Source organism: Borostomias antarcticus (genome assembly GCF_949987555.1).
Source record: "Borostomias antarcticus genome assembly, chromosome: 22".
Classification (NCBI taxonomy): Eukaryota; Metazoa; Chordata; class Actinopteri; order Stomiiformes; family Stomiidae; genus Borostomias; species Borostomias antarcticus.
The window spans coordinates 18500900-18511996 of NC_140255.1; the positions used below are offsets into that span (position 1 = coordinate 18500900).

The following is an 11097-nucleotide window of genomic DNA, read 5'->3' on the forward strand; positions in this document are numbered from 1 at the left end:
TACTCCTGTACTCCTGACCGATAAAGGCCTTGAAGTTGGTTTACATGGTGCTGGACCAGCGACGACAACCAGAGCTCTCTGATGGGCCAATCAAACAGCACAGCTGAGAGAACGCTAGAACATTCTACATGAGAACATTCTTGATCCAGAACGCCAAAAATACCAGGATGTTTTCTGTCACGTTTTCATTTAGTTGTCAAGCCACCTAGTAATATATTTCCCACAATGTATATTCCATTCCCTCTCCTCCTCCCTTCCAGTCATGTGGTTTAATATGACCCGGTGTCGGAGCGTTTCCTGAGAGGGCCGCCCTCCTAACGCCAGGCTCCGGTGACGGGGCCTAAAGGATCTACCGTGGAGAGACCTTCAACATAAACAGGTCCGCTGTGACGCTGATGGACGTGTCGCGTTGATGGTCTCATTCAAAACACATTTAAAACCCATTTAAAACCAGTGGCATATTCCATGATAGCCTGCCTGAGCCCCCCCGTCTCTGACTGGTGGTACGCCAGGCTACAAATGTCAGCGGGTCAGAGATGTGTGTATGCTCAGCCCTTTACCCCCTCGGGGTATTTCAACAAGAGCTTCATTAGCTTGTGGCTGATCCCAATATCATTACCGGGCAATCTGCATCCCAGAGTAGGCTGCTGGAGTGAGGGCATGTCCTGCGTATGTACGACCGCACAGCACAACCTGCCCCCTACAGAACAACCTGCCCCCTACAGCACAACCTGCCCCCCTACCTGCCCCCTGCCCCGTTTTTATGCCCCACATATCTGGAACAAACTTCCAGAAAACTGCAGGTCTGCTGCAACTTTTGGTTCTTTTAAAACAAGCCTGAAGACTTTTCTTTTTGCCACTGCTTTCTAAGAGGAGTTATGTTTATCAGTATACTGCACTGTAACTTTTATTCCTGTATTCTATTTGTCCTGCTTTTTGTTTAAATGTCTATAATGACTTGCTTTTTGTTTTAATGCTTTTAATTTGTCCTGCCTTTTGTTTTAAATGTCTATAATGTCTTGCTTTTTGTTGTAATGCTTTTAATGTCTCATGTAAAGCACCTTGAATTGCCCTGTGGCTGAAATGTGCTATATAAATAAATTTGCCTTGCCTTGCCTACAGCACAACCTGCCCCCTACAGCACAACCTGCCCCCTACAGAGCAACCTGCCCTCTACAGCGCAACCTGCCCCCTACAGCACAACCTGCCCCCTACAGCGCAACCTGCCCCCTACAGCGCAACCTGCCCCCTACACCACAACCTGCCCCCTACAGCACAACCTGCCCCCTACAGCACAACCTGCCCCCTACACCACAACCTGCCCCCTACAGAACAACCTGCCCCCCTACCTGCCCCCTACAGCACAACCTGCCCCCTACAGCACAACCTGCCCCCTACAGCACAACCTGCCCCCTACACCACAACCTGCCCCCTACAGAACAACCTGCCCCCCTACCTGCCCCCTACAGCACAACCTGCCCCCTACACCACAACCTGCCCCCTACAGCACAACCTGCCCCCTACACCACAACCTGCCCCCTACAGAACAACCTGCCCCCCTACCTGCCCCCTACAGCACAACCTGCCCCCTACACCACAACCTGCCCCCTACAGAACAACCTGCCCCCCTACCTGCCCCCTACAGCACAACCTGCCCCCTACAGAACAACCTGCCCCCTACAGAACAACCTGCCCCCTACAGAACAACCTGCCCCTTACAGCACAACCTGCCCCCTACAGAACAACCTGCCCCCTACAGAACAACCTGCCCCCTACAGAACAACCTGCCCCTTACAGCACAACCTGCCCCTTACAGAACAACCTGCCCCCCTACCTGCCCCCTACAGCACAACCTGCCCCCTAAAGCACAACCTGCCCCCTACAGAGCAACCTGCCCCCTACAGCACAACCTGCCCCCTACACCACAACCTGCCCCCTACAGAACAACCTGCCCCCTACACCACAACCTGCCCCCTACAGCGCAACCTGCCCCTTACAGCACAACCTGCCCCCTACAGCACAACCTGCCCCCTACAGCACATGCCTTCCCACAGCTCTGGGAGATGATGGTTAGTCAAGTAGTGAGAAATTACTGTACACAGCCCACCTCATAGGTAAACATAGATCCTCTCTATTTAAAACAATATAAACAAGAACACAAATATTTATAGTGGGGGTTTTATAATCATAGTCACACGCCAGAGTGAAATCCAATTACGAAACACGAACGCTTAAGATTAAATGACCTATTTGTGTTTATGATTTAGTTGTTATATGAACGTCGCAGATCATTGCTTTCGCAATTTCCTCCTCCTCCAGGTCCACCCTTTTCTGCCCAGAGCTTCTCATTCCAACAGCAGCCACACAGCCAACACCTGGAATTAGCCCATTCACAGAACCAAGGAACACTGTGCATCTCATATAAAACCAATCTCCCCTCTCTGATATTGGAAAATACTTTTGAGAAACAGGTGAAATATTCTGGAACTAGGGGGAATTGGAAACATTGCCTCAAACTGTGAAAGTACGCCGCAAATCAAAAGAAACCATGAGAAACAATGGTTTGGGATTTGGAATAGTTATTTAATGGAGGTACGCGCTGCCTTACCCAGCAGCTACATAATGACAGCATTCACTGACAACAACATAATACTATGTGCACTGACTTTTAGACCTGCATGCTTTGCTTTCTCTTTGGGTGTCTTAAAAAGACCCCTGCAGCCTCCAAGCACTTTATGTTAAGTTAATTTACCCAAATATATCCACGGCCAGGCAGCGCGGCGAGAAGCGTGGCCTACCAGGCGGCGTTGACGACTCCGTTAATGGAAACCTGCTGATCCATAAACGCAGCGCACAGCCAGACGGTGGCTGGGGGGCAGTTCAGGTAGCGACGTTAACACCGCCGATCGATCAGCAGATTTGCAAGGAGGCATACGGTGTGTTTAATTATAATTGCGTGGAGGGGGGGTAGCGCCGTTGCGAAGGCAGGCCCCCCTCTCGTATTTGAATAGGGTCACATCTGGGCCTCACCTTGCAATTGTAATGCTATATTAAATGCCACTCATGTTAAGTGCGTCGAGAGCCCCCTCCTGATGTAGTCAAAGCATAATATAAAGGTTAAATTGAAAAATGTCCCTTCAAACAGCAGAGGAACGGCCGATGATTGATATCCCTTGTAAGGGAAATAAATGTTAGCAGGTCCCTGTTTTATGAGTGTTAAACGCTTACCTTTATGAATGGAAGATATCATAATAGGTCTCTCTGGGTCAGACTGGACGACGACGGCCTAGCCGGTTTGAAAAGGTCAACAGGAGAGATTAACAGGATTGGACAGAGGCTGGTCTGATTGAGCGCCGTGATTGGCCTGTATGTTTCTCAACAGAGAGCCTGTAGTGATTATAGAACGACACCTCCTTCTCATGGACTGGGAACCTAATCTATTCAAGCACAGGACACAGGACCACAGGTGTTGCAATTAGCACTGTACATATTCCATGTTAGTGGTGTGTGAGGGACTGTACATAAAGAAACACATGACGTACACGCCCACTGGTTCGACCGCAAAGACCCAGAACACAACACCGTTGTTCTTTTCTTTTGAAGTCAATAAAACTCTAAAGACGAACTCTGCCTTTAGATGTCCTTCAGTTTCCCATTGCAGACACATTAGGGGGTTGAGTCTGTTCTAGAATGCGTTCACATTCCATTCTGGAGGAGTGTGTTCCGGAACGTTCTCACAGGGTCCAGAAGTGCAGGTTGAGTTGTTGGGGCTCCAGGGCGTGTATGGGGGGGCCCGCGGGGGGTCTGAACCCCGGCAGGGGCGGGGCCGGAGTGGACAGGATGTAGTCGATACTGAACTTGATCTCCGGTTCCGGTTTGTTACCCTGGTGGGCGGGGTTTGGGTTGAGCTGGATCTGCTGCTGAGCGGCTCTGTGGCCCGGGGTCGAAGGGCAAGGGGAGGGGTTAGGGCCGGAGGGCCTGTCAGAGGGTCCGTGCTGATTGTTGTTGTTGGCGTGGTTGTTGTTATTGTTGTTGCTGCTGCTGTTGTCGTGCACGGGGAGGAACGGCTCGCCCGAATCACGGAAGCCCATCTTCATGGTGCGGCGGCGGCGGCGGCGACGGAAGTTCCCGTTCTCAAACAGGTCCAGCATGGACTCGCAGCCCGCTGCAAAGCTCCAGTAGTTCCCCTTCCCCTTCTCGTTCCCCTCCGTCCGCGGAACCTCGGGGCAGAACAGAACACACAGTCTGATTCTGATTCTGAGAAGCAGATCTGAAGACTCGCCCCGAAAAGACTGCATTTATTATCTGATATTCCATCCACCCCTCCCCCTCGTAGGACTAGATCTTCATTTACATGACCATCCCCAATCAGACTCATCTTTATGTGAAGAGCGCAATAATTATCAACACTTTGGAAGTTTGGGAATTTCTTTGGAGTCTCTCAAGTTTGCAAGTGACACATATTATATATGGTTGCTGTATGCTTAATCTAATGAAATCGCCCAAGTCGTCTCAGTGTGATGTGTGTCTCAGCGTGTGTATAAGGAAAAATAGAGTTCCACACACCAGATAGCTCCCATTAAAAAGGAAGTCTGAGGAAGAGCCTTTGTGCTCGAAACATCATGTTTTGCAATAAAAACAATCATTTTTAATGGGAGCTATCTGGTGTGCGGAAATATATTTTTCCTGATCTACAAGATGTTGTGTTTCCGGCCCTCAGCAGGTACAGTGGATTGTGCGTGTCTTTTGTGTATTTATTTCCCCGCGTGTGTGTGTACCTTGATGAAGCAGCTGTTGAGTGAGAGGTTGTGTCGTATGGAGTTCTGCCAGGCGCGCTGGTTGGACCGGTAGTAGGGGAAGCGCCTCATGATGAAGTCGTAGATCCCTGACAGGGTGACCCGCTGCTCCGGACTCTGCTGGATGGCCATGGCTATCAGAGCTATGTAGCTATTATGTGTGTGTGTGTGTGTGTGTGTGTGTGTGTGTGTGTGTGTGAGAGAGAGAGAGAGAGAGAGATAGAGAGAGAGAAAGGGAGAGAGGATGACAAAAAGGCATTGAATGTTGAATTTGTATGTAAGGACATCAAAGGCAATGAGAAATTCACAGATGTAGAGTTTTCCTCTCTGGGCCAGGGGGAGGGGACAGACCAGATCTGCAGCTCAGACAGACAGAGGGAAATAGACAGTTGAATGTTGACTTTGTATTTTGATAAACTGACAGAGGATCACTGAGGCGCAATGAGTTTTGATTTCCAGTCGCCTACATATTATCATTTTGATTATCAGTATTCTATAGTGGTTGTCTGTGAGATCAAAATTATATTCTCAATCAAAAAATTCATTTTTTTTTTTGCAACTCATGAGCTTTCTTTTGATGAGTCACAGTTTTTCCTCATATTCTAAAGAAAAAAAATACTTTGACTGCTCTGTGAGACTAACCATATCTCAGGAAATATAATATCCAAAATCTAATGTCAAATTAAGATACCAATTGCACTGAATTGATTTATTGGTGATAGCCTATAACAGAAGTAAAGTAAATGATTTGTGTTTCAATTAATACAGCCAATTAACAATATTGAATTAAATCAATAATGCAAATCTAGCCTATATTTGCAATACACTGTAAATTTGCCAATACATTTTTTGAATGATAATCGGACAGTAAAGCTGGATAATTCATAAACACAAGCATCATACCTGTAAGCAGGTCGGCAGATCTTCTTGTCTTCATCCGTGCTGCTGGATGGATATCCGTCTCCATCGTAGTTAAAGCAGTTGTATGGATACTGCGAGTTATCAAACATGTCTTCACTCCCAGACTGACTACTACAAGACTGCTTCATCTAATTCGAATAAAGGACGACTTCTGGCACCTCCAATATTATAATAGCTTAAAAACACAACTATGAATCTGAAAGGTTCTCTACTCTAGAAAATTCCATCCATGGCTGCCACTCAGAATGAAGACTTGACTTCCACCTCTCTCCTTGCCTGCTGAGGGTCCCCTACTCCCCTCCCTCCCTCTCTCCCTCCCTCTCTCTCCCTCCTCACAGACCAGTGGTCCCCAGGTAGCCCTGCGTCGATAAGGCAGCTAATTAGGTACTTGGGCAGCGAATATAACCCGCTGAACGTCTGAACCCCGGCCGTCATCAACTCGGAGCCCAAAAGTCCCTCTCTCTCCCCGGCTTTGATTCTGGGTGGTCCTGGGCCAGTCCTATTCGGAGTGTTGACTTTATGTTTTGTTTTGTTTCTTTTTATAGTCTAATCTACCTAACATGCCTTGAACAGCTAATCCAACATTAACAAACAAACTCACATCTCCGTCTTTTAACTCTTTGGGGTGTGTGTGTGTGTGTGTGTGTCCGGCTGCTATTTCCGCCCACAGCTTTCGGGCACCATGCGTCACAGACGTTGTAGTCAACAGACGAGTTTTTTAGTAGATGCAATCTATAATGCTGCATAATAGCCATAAATTGTGTTTCCGTGACTGAAAGAGGGGATGTGTATTTCGTGGGGCTCTAAACGGGACATTTGGGCTGTCCCACGAGGCGAGGCAGACCGGAGAAACAGCCCAGGGCGCAGGGCCTCCTGTGTGGCCCCCGATGCGCAGATAGGCGGTTTTAACGCGGCCCTTTGTGCGCCTCTACGCGACCAAGCCGTTTATAAACGCGGTAACTGTGTTTACTCCTTCAATACTAACGGAGCCGCGGAAAACAATCTGTCAACATTCCGGGCCAGTTTACAATTTTTCAATATTTTTTTTTTTCAAGTTCACCAAATGTAGGCGTTGGCCTACGCAGTAAATACAAATGTGACTTTATCTGTGTTCTTATAAAATGTAGGCTAATCTAAGCTACACCTCTCAGGGAGCTAATTTAGACTATAAGTAAATGTAGGATTCAGTCTTGTTTGTGTAAGCATCACTAGGCTACATGAAGTCGAGCTTCCCCATAATAAGATTTTGTAGTGAGATGTATCTTAATTATACGAGCTTCTCTATCACACACAGGCTACATCGGTGTAGCAGGGCGAGAGAAGCCCAAACCTACAGTCATATCTGATAAGTAGGCTACCCTCGCGTCTCTGGCTCATTCCCATGACCACGTTTCCTCTGTCCTTCCCGTCCGTAGCCGGTGATTAGCGGTCGTTAGACCTGCGGTCCCTGTCTGTCCCTCTGATGTTTGTCTCTCTCCGGGCCCCGTGCAGCCGCGCGGCGGACGCAGTCAGGGACCGAGACGCTTTCCGGGGGCTGTGAGGGCTAGGGAAAGGTTATCCAAACAAAGTCGACTGTAAACTGTAAACATACAACAGAGTGTGCCGGAGCTAAGGGCCGTTTTCATTGGGACTGTAGGCCAACACAATAGGCTTCTCACCAGCAGGCATTCGAGGGTGATGGTGCTTCTGTCTGAGGTGCTGTTATCCAGCCAACTTCGGGACTGTGTTGTAATTATCAATGTAGAGCTGAACTAGGATGTATTTATTCCTTTTCTGCACATTTTGCTTTATTGCACTTTAAAACATGATGCAAAGAAACTCCACAGAAACAATGAACCGAATGAAAAAATACATTTTGAACTACAGCTACATAGACAGTCCCCAGACCTCCATCCACACAGTATCAAGGAAACTATGGCAACAGAAATCTAAGAACACTATGGGATGTGTACACACGGTCCTCCACAACTCCTCTACCTTGTAACATCAGATTTGGGGAACAATATTTTCCTTAATTACTCCCTCAGCCATAAAACCCTAACATTCAAGTATGTCTATGATTGCAGGCACTAGGTGTTCCTACAGTCTATATTATATTAGATAAGCTCCAGCCACAGCGGAGAGGCTGACTCCAGCGTCCTGTATATCCGCCATTGGAAGTAAAGACATGTACATCCTGAAGTAAGTATCCCGTTAAACACACCAACACCTAGACAGCAGACATACGGCCGTAACACCATAAGAAATAAAAATACTAATAAAAAAAAAAGCTCACATTTGGCGCCTTGGTAGCCTAGCATAGGCCTGTTTTAGTAGGCTACCAAAGATTTAACCTTGAATCCGTCAAACAAATCTAAGAAAGGAAATGGTTTTGGAACATAAAAAAGGAGTTTTGAAATGTACAATTTTGTAAACATGGATTCACATGGATGACTATTCACATTTCCCCTCTGTTCATGTTGTCAGTGGATAGACCTAGGTATTTTTAACAAGGCAAGATAGTGTTGTTGTCCTGAATCCTTTCTGAAAAACAGAAATGAGAAACGTACTGTATGAATATTACCTACACAAGAGACTGAAATTCTGGATAGGAAGGCCAAGGTCTCCTTGAGGGCCTTTGCCAAGTTTACGGTTAATGTGCTAGTGCTGCCCTCTACTGTCCACATAGAGAACTGCACACCTGTAAAGTTTCAATTGGTTAAAGTAAATTTGAGTCCAAATTGACGAACCACATGTGGACGGGTGGATGCATTGTGTGTTTTAAACAATAAATATGACAATAAATATCTTGGGACAGGTGATCTGTGACACGTTTTTGGAGTAAACCGGCACCCCGAGCACATATCTCCATCTTAGATGACACGACAGAAAAGACCCACCGCAGAAATGTATGCAATAAAACCATTTGTCCACTGAGACACCTAGGAGTCCTCTCCACAACGCAAGCTTGATTGAATGATTGTGAGGCGTCCCGAAAACACGTAGAAACACACATTTGTTGTAGCCCAGGTGACAGCCCTAGCTGGGGGGAGTTTGGACCAAGGGTTTTGGCAGAGTCTCAAGTCTCAGAATTCACTGAATTCAAAAAAGTCTCCCAAACAGTGTTGTAAGACTTCCCTAGTCATAGTGCTGTAGTGGGCCACTGGGCTGGAGATGGAGATGGAGAGAGTCTAGTACAGACTGTTGTCCACTAGGGTGAATGTGGTCCAGTCTGGTTCTAACCGGTTCAGTCCAGAGCAGTCCGGACTGAAGCAGATCAGTCTTTCCAGACAGTTCAGTGAAGTCCAGTCCAGTCAACACCAGGCTAGGCAGAGCCAGGGTCGACCAGTCCGGTCCGATTTGGTCCAGGCTTGGTTGGTCCACAACAGTCCTCCCTTGTCCAGATTGGTCCATTCCAAACCACCCCCCTCTTCTCCAGACTGGTCTATTCCAAACCACCCCCCTCATCTCCAGACTGGTCTATTCCAAAGCACCCCTCTTCTCTACTCCAGACTGGTCCGGTCCAAACCACCCCAGTCCTCTCTGGTCCTCTCCTCCCGGAGGCAGCTACCTCCCCCTGGTGGCGGTGTGGCTGTTCTCCTCCCTCCCCTGCCCCTCCCCCTCCGCGGCGCCGGCCAGGTCGTCCTCCACCACGCTGGCGTAGCCGTCCTTGGAGATGCAGCGCTCCAGAACCTCCACCACCCGGCCCAGCCGGCGGTCCAGGGCCAGGAGGTGGGCCTGGATCAGCACGGGCTCCAAGCGGTCCCTCAGGAGGGACTCGGCCATCAGAGCGCTCAGACGGTGCTCGTCCCTGGCCAGCAGCTGCACGCGCTGGAGGGTGGACTTACGCACCCTGTGGTGGGGGGATTCACAGAAGAAGAAAGAAATGATTTTATTATATTTATGATATATTCCACTGGTGGACGAACACTGTAAACAGTGTTGGTTTTGGAAGCAGGTGATGGTACCGACCTGCAGCACTGGCTCAGAGGCACCAGGATGGACACCTCGTCGTGGGAGTGCTTCCCGAACCTGGAGAGAGGAGGGGAGAGGGCTTACCACAACCCGCCAGGGCGCTGCCGGAAAACACCTGCTAAACACACGCTGTACCTAACCCATACTAACACATATTCAAGGACAACCATTTTCAAGATGAACCACTGGACTAAGAGGTTATGATATCATAGCTGGGTTACTCGTGCCGTTATTTTCCACAGTGGTATTGACAGGTTTGTGATACTTCCTCTGCAGTGATAGTCTCTCTCCAGACTCAAATATTACGTTGAAACGCTGCGCTCCGCAAACTACATAATGAATTGCAAGGATTTGAACACCAGATTTTTGCATGAAGTGTCCCAGACCCATAGAGAGATCTGCAGCATGCAGTAACGTAGTTAGCGTAGCTTACATAGTGTATTAGCGAAAGAACTCTCATGGGTCTGGCGTTGAGACTACTGCAGTGATAGAGATACCACACTTATACTCGTGTAACTCATATCTCTAATGGATCGCACCCTTTGCCTCATATCTAGGGATGGGAAAGATTTTAGCGATTCCGATTCCATTTTCGATTCTGCTTATCGATCCGATTCCTTATCGATTCTCATTGGGTAAAAGAGAGTACAAACAGGTTTATTAACATTAATTTTCTTTTATATGTACTACTTTGAACATGCCAATTACAGTGATGTTTTTTAGGTGTATTCACCTTGAACTAAAAATAAAACTGACATAAACAAATCAGTATTTTTTCAGACCGACTAGCACTAGCCTGACTCTGAACGTCATCATCTAAATTACTTGGATGGAAATGGAGATTATTCATATAGTGAAAGCTGGTTTACACAATTAAAAAAATGGCACTAACACAATAGACAGGGACTCTGGAGGAGTTTACCTTCGACTACACTAACGTTAGCTGCGCTGCTGTCGTCACTCCGGAGCGCATCAAAAACGGGGCATTCCTGCAAAGTTATCGCATGCTGTGTGGCCAAATGTTTTTGCATATTTGTAGTATTTCCCCCTTTTGATGATATAGGTTTTTGCAAGCATTGCAAGTGGCCATGTTATCATCTTGTCTCGTGAAATGTAACCACACTTTCGAACGTTTATGCCTAGACGACATGTTGCTGGCTTCTTCTACCGCGGTGTAATAAAACAAAACAAGGCATCGTGCGTGTGACGTCATCGCGCATGCGCAGCAACGACAGGAATCGATAGCGGAATCGTTAAGAATTTTGTCTTACGATTAATCGATTCACTGGGAACCGGTTCTCAACAAGAACCGTTTTTCGATTCCCATCCCTACTCGTATCTCTAAAGAGTCTCACCCTCTGACTCATATCTCTCAAGAGTCTCACACTCTGACTCATATCTCTAAAGAGTCTCACACTCTGACTCA

General features: G+C 47.5%; 2 protein-coding genes across 2 annotated transcripts in view; both read right to left on the reverse strand.

The window, feature by feature from the left end:
- Positions 1–3734: 3734 nt before the first annotated feature.
- foxl3 (forkhead box L3) lies at positions 3735–5845 on the reverse strand (the record flags this gene model as incomplete). Its single annotated transcript, XM_084455921.1, has 3 exons — positions 3735–4220; positions 4779–4947; positions 5700–5845. 3 exons carry the CDS (start codon positions 5843–5845, stop codon positions 3735–3737), a joined length of 801 nt encoding a protein of 266 aa, XP_084312047.1.
- Positions 5846–9263: 3418 nt separating this feature from the next.
- Positions 9264–11097, reverse strand: part of LOC311323861 (extracellular serine/threonine protein kinase FAM20C-like) — a gene marked incomplete at its 3' end in the record, with an annotated part of 3249 nt that continues 1415 nt past the window's right edge. The window contains exons 5-6 of the mRNA XM_084456161.1: positions 9669–9728; positions 9264–9549 (exon numbers count right to left, since the gene is read on the reverse strand). Of these exons, the coding sequence (XP_084312287.1) occupies positions 9264–9549; positions 9669–9728 (346 nt within the window). The remainder of the gene's footprint in view (positions 9550–9668; positions 9729–11097) is intronic.